General features: G+C 40.4%; 2 protein-coding genes and 1 non-coding gene across 3 annotated transcripts in view; 2 read left to right on the forward strand and 1 right to left on the reverse strand.

The window, feature by feature from the left end:
- The window catches only part of nox4 (NADPH oxidase 4), a 21698-nt gene extending 17824 nt beyond the window's left edge, over positions 1 to 3874 (forward strand). Inside the window, exons 17-18 of the mRNA XM_023406604.2 lie at positions 1853 to 1953; positions 2053 to 3874. Coding sequence (XP_023262372.1) covers positions 1853 to 1953; positions 2053 to 2173 — 222 coding nt within the window. The 3' untranslated portion in view covers positions 2174 to 3874. The remainder of the gene's footprint in view (positions 1 to 1852; positions 1954 to 2052) is intronic.
- Positions 781 to 852, forward strand: trnad-guc (transfer RNA aspartic acid (anticodon GUC)). Its single transcript has one exon. It is a non-coding gene; the product is annotated as a tRNA-Asp (tRNA).
- Positions 3875 to 3982: 108 nt separating the features above from the next.
- Positions 3983 to 8979, reverse strand: tyr (tyrosinase). Its single transcript, XM_023406654.2, has 5 exons — positions 7764 to 8979; positions 6938 to 7154; positions 5832 to 5979; positions 5516 to 5697; positions 3983 to 5422 (listed from the first exon to the last, which is right to left on the reverse strand). Exons 1-5 carry the CDS (start codon positions 8589 to 8591, stop codon positions 5175 to 5177), a joined length of 1623 nt encoding a protein of 540 aa, XP_023262422.1. The 5' UTR covers positions 8592 to 8979; the 3' UTR covers positions 3983 to 5174.
- Between the last annotated feature and the right edge of the window lie 586 nt (positions 8980 to 9565).

Here is a 9565-nt window from a genome sequence, read left to right on the forward strand (position 1 = left end):
CGGTAAGACTTTATGAAACTCTCCAACGCGCTGCAACACATTCCTCCCTCATGACTCAATGCAAACACACACACACACACACACACACACACACACACACACACACACACACACACACACACACACACAGCGAGTCATCTTTTCATTTCATTATATTTCATATATTGTCTTCACACATTCATCTCTTCATTATTGAGCCATTGCCAGTCTTTAAGAACCTTGGCCACTAGAGGGCGGTAAATGACAGAGGGAACCTACAGCACACTGCAGTTTAAAGTTTACTCGAGTGAACTAACAATTAAAGTCTGTTGAATCGCACAGTATTTATTCTGTCGCATTGTTTCAGTCCGTGTATTTCTGTAATAATGCACTTGTTTTGCACTCAAACTATATTCACCTTTTCAGCCAGTAGAGACAATGAATGTAAACATTTACAGTAGTTTTTATTTCTAGTGTCGTGCAAACATTTTATTTTTACAAGGCTGACAAAAAATCAAGAATGAAGACGTTTACCTCTAGTTGATAGAGATGCTCACTCCCTCCAGTTTCTTAAAAAAAACAACAACAAAAAAAACAAATTACGGCAGCAAAATCAATAAAACTATACCTATAATAACGATACCATTGATTTTATTAACTGTTTGGTCATGTTTTTGATCATAATAATAATAATAATTAATTTAAATGTTTTAACACGGGCCTGTGTTGGTGACTTCATATGCTTTCGGATTTATTTGGACGACTTCCTTTTTTTACGTCATGAAAATTTCTCACGTCATCTCCTCGTTAGTATAGTGGTGAGTATCCCCGCCTGTCACGCGGGAGACCGGGGTTCGATTCCCCGACGGGGAGTGTTCAATTTTTCAAAGTACGCTCCTGGATCACGGAGTCACTCATCACGAGGATCTGTAAAATAGAGACTTGTGTTTCCCCGTTGGAGAGGAGGCGAGCTCCGTCGGTGGTGGTGTAGTGCTATCGAGTCGCACGCACTATTAAGTTTTGCTCGTCTCGAGGATTCTGTTACTGCAGTTTCCACAATAAATAGGCCTACATATATATGACGTCGGAGTGAATATCAATTGGTAGTAACGATTTAACTTAATGGAAACTAGTGAAAGCGATCATTCTCTTTCTTCCCTTTTTCTCTTCTTTCTTTCTTTCTTTCTTTCTTTCTTTCTTTCTTTCTTGTCACGGCTCCACCTTATCCGTCATTTCAAAATAAAAGCCCCCTGTAGTGTCGTGTAATTGAGACTTCGTGACACAGAAATATTGTAGTGAATTTAGAATTTTTAGTACAACACAACCTGACACAGCAGACGAAAATTGTTGCCTTGACTTGTTTCTGTAAAAATCTCCACTTTACATTAAGGATGAATAATGTCATACACACAATGCGTAAAACAATAAGAGCACAGTTTATGTTTAATTATTAATTATTAAGACATACAGTTTGTTAAAGACACTCCTTTATAAATAAAATACTATAAATCAATTTGAATGTGTAGGAAAGGGATTTTTATTTTTAAAAGGCACAGGCTGCTGTGCAGGTTAGCAGGAGAAAGTAAGAGAAGAAGAGGAATATATAGATTTCAACAGTTGTTTCAGACAAAGATTTTAGTAAAGGAGACAGGAAATTGCCCTGATTTTAATCAGTTTGTGTATAGAAGATGTAGAAAAGTCAACACTGACCTTTAATTTACTGATTGCAGATGTGATTGCATGAATGTTTTTCCCTCTCGCAGTGGTAACCTAATATTTTTTGTACCATCCAGATGCAGATGTTGATTAAAGTTTAGTTTAGTTTTTAAAATAAAAATAGTGATGTTAGTCTTATTTACCCTCATTTTTTCAGAGCATGTCTGAGGAGAAGTACCGGCCACTCACCTCGAGGCTGCTGGTTGGTCGGCCCAGGTGGAAGTTACTGTTTGATGAGATTGGGAAGACCAATAAGGAGTGAGTAAAGTGAGAACATCTGGGGTTAGCATTCTAGTCTTGTGGAAGCTATGAATTATGAACATCCTAAAATATGACTGTCTTTCTCTGTGGTTTCAGTAAGAGAGTAGGGGTTTTCTGCTGTGGACCTAAGGGCATCTCCAGGACTCTCCACAAACTGTGTAATTCAGCCCGATCCTCTGGAACAACCTTTGAATTCAACAAGGAATCTTTCAGCTGATTGAACATCAGACCTGGTTCTGCACTTCTTCAGTGAGAAAAACAAGCAACTTTGGGATGGATGAATTTTAATACATTTTGGCAAAAATCTTCTTTTTTAAGCAAATTTCTTTGGCCAATCTTGGTTACTTGAAATATTGTACATGTTCAAGAATCTATAGGCAAACTGTCAGATGTCATTTGATATCCAGAAACTGGCCAGAAAAGCACACATATTCACAGACCATAATTATGTCTTATATGCTTCCCCGCTCATGGTCACAAAAGGTCGAGCAGGACAAGACCTTAACATGTAGCATGAGGCCTGTTCCTCTCTACAGACCAACCTGAACCATGACTGAGGGCTCCACAAGCTTCAAGCATCTGATCTGACCAACCTCTGAAACAAACTGAAGAGACCAGCTCACTGCATGTTGCTCTGTTGTTGTGAAGTTGCTCCCTGATGCTCCCCACTGCTGAGTAAATTTGCTTTCTAATGTTGGAGTCTAGTGTGAGAAAAACATGCAATTCCACGACCACAAACGCAACAAGATAATGATATTACACTAGTGGGAGTTCATCTGTCAGTGTAACAGGGCTGAAACGTCACACAGGGACCAGACAAACAGTTTTTTTTTTTCCAAACATTTAAGAAAGAAACAGATGCCTTAAACTACCAGAGAAGTGGAACCACAAGGACAAATCAAATATGGTAAGCACCATGTGCAAACTTTAGTGTGACTGGTTTACACTCAGCCTCATTCAACCCCCACTTGACACCAAACTGTGCATCCAACAAGCTCCACTGACCAAAAGGTCCTGATTATAGAAAGATTAAAGAAGTTTTATCTAAATTCAAAATGCAGGGCAGCAATAACTGAGAGCCTTGTATATTTAACTGTGATAAAATATCTTTTTTTTTTTTTGTTGGCATTCAAAGCTCTCTCTTAAAGTAGTACAGATACACTGATCTTAGGATAAGGACAGAAAACCCATGTAATGAGTTTCAGGTTTTAGAAAGTGAATATAGAAAACCTCTATGGGATAATACAGGACTCAAGCTCTTTAAAAGGGCATTGGTGCTGGATCCATATGTCCCACTCATGGAAGCAGGATTTGTAGCGCCTGAGCTGGGAGACAGACCTAAGGATCTGATTGGTGTATAAGATTGTCACTCATCAGGATCTGAGAGATGATTTGCTCTCAGCAGAGAAAAGGAGTGGAGTCAAAATGGACACACGATGGACAGTCTTTGATTTCATCCTGTTGTTCCACAAGATTTGCAGTTATACAAAAGCAAACCTACACGATTACACCTCAAGCCAGTACTTTTAGCTAGTTGTTTTTTGAATTTATTTATATATTTTTATTATTTTTTTAGTTATTTCATGTTATGTGAAAAACTTCTGCAGGGCTTTGGCAATTTCTACACATAATATTTTTACATATCTTCAGAGTAAAGCTGTAAAGCGAAAGTAGAGTCAGCTATTGTTTTTAAAATTGCCAAAACTGAAACCACCAGATTTCTGCAAAGAATCAACCTTGTTATATTTCTGATTGAAACTGTAAAAAAACAACAACCATATCTTCTCAAACTGTAATTAACTACCATTTATTTAGCATTTTAAGTTTAAATATATTTGAATGTTAAGTTTTTATCTATATTTTCAGGATTGTCCTGTTTTTTTTAAGACAAAATCTGAAATAAAAGATTTTCTATTTATTATATCTTGGTTATTTGCATATAGTTTAGAATGTATTTACTATTACAGATCCTTGCACTGTTTCCTGCATAATCGACAGATGAAAAAAAAAAAAAACACAGAGAAAACCTGGATCAGGTCTGATTTTATTGCAGGATGTACAAACTCATGATTCGTCTTTGTTATCATGATGCATCTTCTTTGCCTGCCAAAGATCAAAGGCATTAAAGCAAGCTGTGGTCCTTCAGCACCGTAGCTAACACACAAGAGAGTGTGGGAGTTTTGTGCTGAAAAGACACAAAGTCAAATGAGAAAGAGGTAATGTTTTGTTGTTGTTGTCACACAGGTTTATTCAGTACGGGGGAGCAAAAAATGTGACATGAACAACCTGAGCAGTCACTACAGCTACAGCAGCACTGGCCTGACTTTAAATGATCTACTATGCTTCCTTCCTTCTTACTTTTCTTTGAGCTATAGTCAGTTCAGTTGAGCTTTAATCAACTGTGACCACTTTAGCAAACTTACTGTATTCACATATAGTATGTGCCCTGTTTACAGTACCATACAAATGAGTAACAAATTACATGAAATGTGACTCTTTTCAGGCCAATGAGGAAAGTCAAGAAATAGATCACATCTTTGCTGATCCAAACACGGCTGCTGTCACTGACTGCTGAGTAGCCTGTGTAAAGAGACAGGAAATGTAAATTTACCAAGGTGATCTCTGTAACCTGACACAACTCACAGTTCAAATACCCACCAGAACATAGTCTCTGTAGTGTATAAATCTTTATGTTTTCATTCAAATACTGATATGTGTTGCATTGGCATGATGAACACATAATGGCCCTGAAAGTCTGTCAGTTTGTGTGTAGATGTAAAGCTCTGCAAACCGAGGTGATCAAAAGTTGCTTTTTAGTGCTTTTTTTAACCTGTGAAATCTGACAGTGCTTGTGTGAAGACACGTTGCTGACATTTTTCAGTGCAATGACCCCACAATTTAAATTCACTTCACCTCCATTGTATCGGAGTGCAAAGGTCTTAGCAGTAGCCTATACTGTATGTCTCAGAGGCAAAGAGAACACACATGACTAGCTGCTAGATACCATGAGGGGAGGATATGTTTTTTTTAGGTTTGGGTGAACTGACTCATCTGTACCTTCACCTGTTACTTTAAAATTTAAATTGATTTATTACTGGCTGGGAATCAATAACAAATGAAGTCCGTACTAGGATTCATCTTATTCATTTGCTTAATGAAAATACCAAAAGTGTCCCGAGTTCATTCATATACATCTGTATGCACACTATCTGTGTATGTTACATGGTAGTCTGATATGAGGCTGAGCCTTCCTCTGAGCTGCTCTGCAGTAGTGGTTGTCTCTCTCCGTAGCTCGATGCCCTCTTCCTCCTCAGATTACGCTTCCACTTCCTCCTTGCAACAATAAGCAGTGTGGCAATGACTGCAGCAATCAGAGCCCCGAGGATCCCGGCTCCCAGGAGCCACTGCCAGATCTGCTGGGCCTGCTGGAGGTAGGGAGTCAGGAACTCCTGCACAAACCTCTGGCCTGTGGCCACACAGACAGGATAAGACAGTGTTACATGAAGGAAAAGTTGTAGAAACACTCATTCACTGGACATGTTTGTTGTTCTGTACTGACCAGGGTCCAACAGGTAAGCATATTCATATCCTAGAACCTTGTCGGATAGGAAATAGTCTCCATTTCTATAGAGAGGCAGGAAGGGCACCATGTAGTAACCATCATTGTGGCCAATGGGGGCATTTGCACGTGGGTAGTTGGTCCGGAGAGGCTGGTGAGTCCTGAGCCAGCGCTCAAAGATGCTGGAGAGGAAATGGAAGGAACAGAGGGGAGATATACTGTATGTTTATTAACTGCTCTGAACAGAAATAATCACGAATAAGTGACTGTCAACATTTTATAACCATAATATTTGCTCTTTTCCTGTGTGTCATACCTGTCAATAAAAGCGTGGTGCAGCAGGAATATGGGGTCGTTGGCTGAACCCTGCACTGAGGACATGGAGCCATTCATGAACATGTGCAAGGCGTTGTGCATGGTGCTCTGGCCTGACATTGCCATACCTGTCTCTGGACTGGCAAAACCTGCAGGAGAGAGGGAGAGCTAAAACAACTATAAGAGAGAGGAGTAAGAGTAACAGTGAGATTTACTGAGGAGTAGAAAGAGGGATGGGAAGGTAACACTCAGGAGAGGGAAAGTAGAAAAAGGTTGGCAGCATAGCCGTGTTGAGTGGAGTGTGTGGAGAGAGAGATGGGTGGAAAAATTGTGAAGATTCTTTTCAAAAGTACCTTGAGACACTGGGAAATCACATTACCACCACCAGACAGTACATTTGAACTTATAACAGAGCTGAATTGGCTGGATGAACCCACTTCTAGTGTTTCAAGTGCTCTTTCACAAATCTTCGAGAAGCTTTTCATTTACTGTCACTAAAATGGATGATGTCTAGCACACTGACAGACATGGAATTTATAAAGCTTAAGGCGAGCTGAAGGCCCCTGACTGTGGAAGCAATAATCTGCAATAGAATTGTCTATCTCCGAATCATACCCATGGAAAATATTTCAAGGCAACTATGAGTTAGACACTAATATGGACAAGACATATTGGCCAAGCTCAAGTAACAAGATTTCGCTAAAATAAAACGATTTATTTATAAACCAAGAAAATTGAATGACTCATTCCCATGTGAAATATTTAAACTGGCATGTATATTTTTCGTGGGTGTATATATTTCTTTCTGGTTATAATTGCATTTATGTCTCAGTGTTTTTAGGTTTATGTGAGTGTACAGGTCTGTAATTGAGCTTGCATGTACAGTATGCACACCGACGGACACACATGTAATTCTGTTTCTATCCATGTGTGAACCAAGACTCGTTCACTAGATTAGACAGATTAGACAGATTAGACCAAGGATTATGTTCATTTGATTTAATGGTTAAGGATGGTAGCTCAGTAATAACTCTGTGTGTGTGTGTGTGTGTGTGTGTGTGTGTGTGTGTGTGTGTGTGTGTGTGTGTGTGTGTGTGTAACCTATACCCTCTAGGACATTTCTAAAGCTCATGTTGGACAATCGGTCCATGGGTCCCGTCTCGTACTCGGGGAGGCCTACAGTGAAGTCCACATCAGCTGTTGTGGGGAGTCGAGTCACGCGGTTCGGATCATGGTTTCCGGGGTTACGCAACAGTGGACCCTCCTCGGTAGCATTACACAATGCCTCTTGGTTGTTGTACTCCTCTGGCTGGGTACAGATCACCTACACACACACACACACATTAACTGGGCTGCTGTGGTTAAAGAGCCAGTAGACCTTTATAAAGCTCTGTCCACCAATAGCAGTTCAGTGAAATGACTCTCATACAGGAATGTTTACTTTTATCAGCTATGAATGAGGAACTGAGGAGGAAAATGGACTGAACATACAGTGGGAATAGAGAGAAACAATGTAAATGTAAAGAACATAATATCCTGCTGTTTGTGTGATGTCTTGCTGCAAATACCCTAAACAGACAGAGTATGGATAAATATTAGTGAAGACAAATGGAACAATGTTTAACATCAGGTTGAAGTAAAAGACATAAAATAAAATGAACGACTTCAAGATTTCTGAGAGTTTTATCTAAATAAATTGTCTTAGATAGATTTTCTGGAATATGGAGACAAAGCCTCTGAAATAGGATTTTCAGTCTGATCTCAATAACCAGATTAAAAACAAAGGAAATGTAGCATGAGATGGAGGCAAAGCAAGGCTTTGTTTTGTAACAAAAGGAATTTTCAGTGTTTAAATTACAGATAAAAAAGATTTGCACGTATGTCTTCACTCACAGACTGTGAGTCAGATTATCTCTGAGTCAAATTATCTCACCTTCCATGAGGAGAAGACAGAGGCAGGGCTGATGAGGTTGGGATTGAGCGAGTTGCGTCCCCCCATAAGAGCATCGGTGCACACCTCACAGGACTGGGCATCCCTCCAGTCCCAGTATGGGATGGTGAAGTTAAAATCTCCCGTCAGCTTCCTTATCTCATTCTCCCAGTGCAGCAGGAAGACTCGATGCCATGGCAGAAAGGCTGCAGATTCATGGGCAAAGTCGATGTCTCTCCATACATTCCCTGGCCCTCCCAAGAAGGCGTCCCGGGACACGTAGTAGTGCATCCAGACAAACAGGTCATAGGTGTTGATGTCAGAGAACATGGGGTTCTCCCCATTTTCACCCATCTCTGCTCTTGTCGCTGTGGAGATGACATAGTCACGGCTGACAGTGTTTTTAGCCAGGTTCAGATAAGAGATAAACTTCTGTTGCTCAGCAGCTGACAGGGTCAAGATGTTCCTGCGCACTGATTCCCTGTACTCAGCACAGTTTGAACCCCAGTAACCAAACCTGCATTCTCCACAGTTAAAACCTCCATAGTTTCCAGCACAGCGGCATGTCCGGTTAAAGAAAGCTAAAGGCCAACGCTCTCTGTCATCGATCCCGCTGTGTGGATACTGGGGCCCATGGGGCTCATCTGAGACCAGCACCTCAGTGCAGAAACCACGGCCTGAGAGGGCACCGCAGGCTGAGCCATCGCCATCCCACACCGGGCAGCACTCTTTGGTTCGTAGCCCCTCTGAGTTGGCACATGGGCGAGGGAATTGACATAAAGATGTCCCAATGAACTGCAGCAGAAGTACAGATACACACAGGCTCCTCATGTTGAAAAGTCAGAGCAACTCCAGTCTTAACCACGGTGGGAATGTAAATTCCTGTTGAAAAGATGGACAAAGGAGAACCTGACGCCCTCACAGACCGTGCAGCCGACAAGGTTAGACTCAGTAAAAGCAGCACAGAGGAATAAATTAACTGCTGAAAAGTTACTTCTAGTTTGTAAGCTGCATTCAACCAAATTTGATCTAAAGATGGCTTTTAATGAAAAACTACACACTCTTCAGGTACCTGTATTTATCCACAAACAAACAATTCCTAGCTTTTTTATTATTTTTTTTAAAATTGCAGCTTACAGCCTTTTTTAAAAAATAATTTGCTACCCCTCTGTTCTACCATCTAACTCTAAACCCTCTACCAGACTTCCTTCCACCCTCTCTCTCTTACACCCAGCCAACAGTCTCTTGTTCTCTCCCTACTCATTGGGCTAGTTTAGGGGCCGTCCTCTGACAAAGTGTGTGATCTCATTGTGATCTCACACACTTTGTAACACACACACACACACACACACACACATACACACACGAAAGCATGTGCACTCATACGCCATCACATGCTCAGGATAATATTCCTGATTCCTCTTTCATTTGGTCTTGAGACCAGCTGCCCTCTGCTTCACTATACCTCAGGCAGAAATGTGAGTTGAGTTTTATTGAGATACATGAGAAAACTCCGGGAAATATTAGTCCAAGCAACATGTTTAACACATTAAATCACTGTTGGTCTGCTCTCTGAAGACATCATTTAGGAAAACCTTTTCAATTAATTTTTAGATTAAGACAAAAACAAGATTTCCATTTGGATTCAACCATATGAGGACATGTGAAACAGATAGGATAAGTAAAAACCAGTCTCCATTGTTAGTCAGTTTATTGGTAAGTTTAGTGTGCACAAACCACAGCTGTGCGTGTTATGGTATTTGAGAACACCTGACATCTCTAAAGTAGGTTAAAAGTTTACTTTG

This window comes from Seriola lalandi, unplaced genomic scaffold (genome assembly GCF_002814215.2).
Source record: "Seriola lalandi dorsalis isolate HSWRI2012SDOR001 ecotype SW California unplaced genomic scaffold, Sedor1 jcf7180002054313, whole genome shotgun sequence".
Taxonomy (NCBI): domain Eukaryota; kingdom Metazoa; phylum Chordata; class Actinopteri; order Carangiformes; family Carangidae; genus Seriola; species Seriola lalandi.

Coding starts and splice junctions, on each gene's coding strand:
- tyr (XM_023406654.2), bottom strand. CDS start 8,591: ATGAGGAGCCTGTGTGTATCTGTACTTCTGCTGCAGTTCATTGGGACA. Junction 5,980..6,937: donor CTTTAGAAATGTCCTAGAGG/GTATAGGTTACA, acceptor TCTCTCCTGCAG/GTTTTGCCAGTCCAGAGACA. Junction 5,423..5,515: donor TGCTTACCTGTTGGACCCTG/GTCAGTACAGAA, acceptor GTGTGGCCACAG/GCCAGAGGTTTGTGCAGGAG.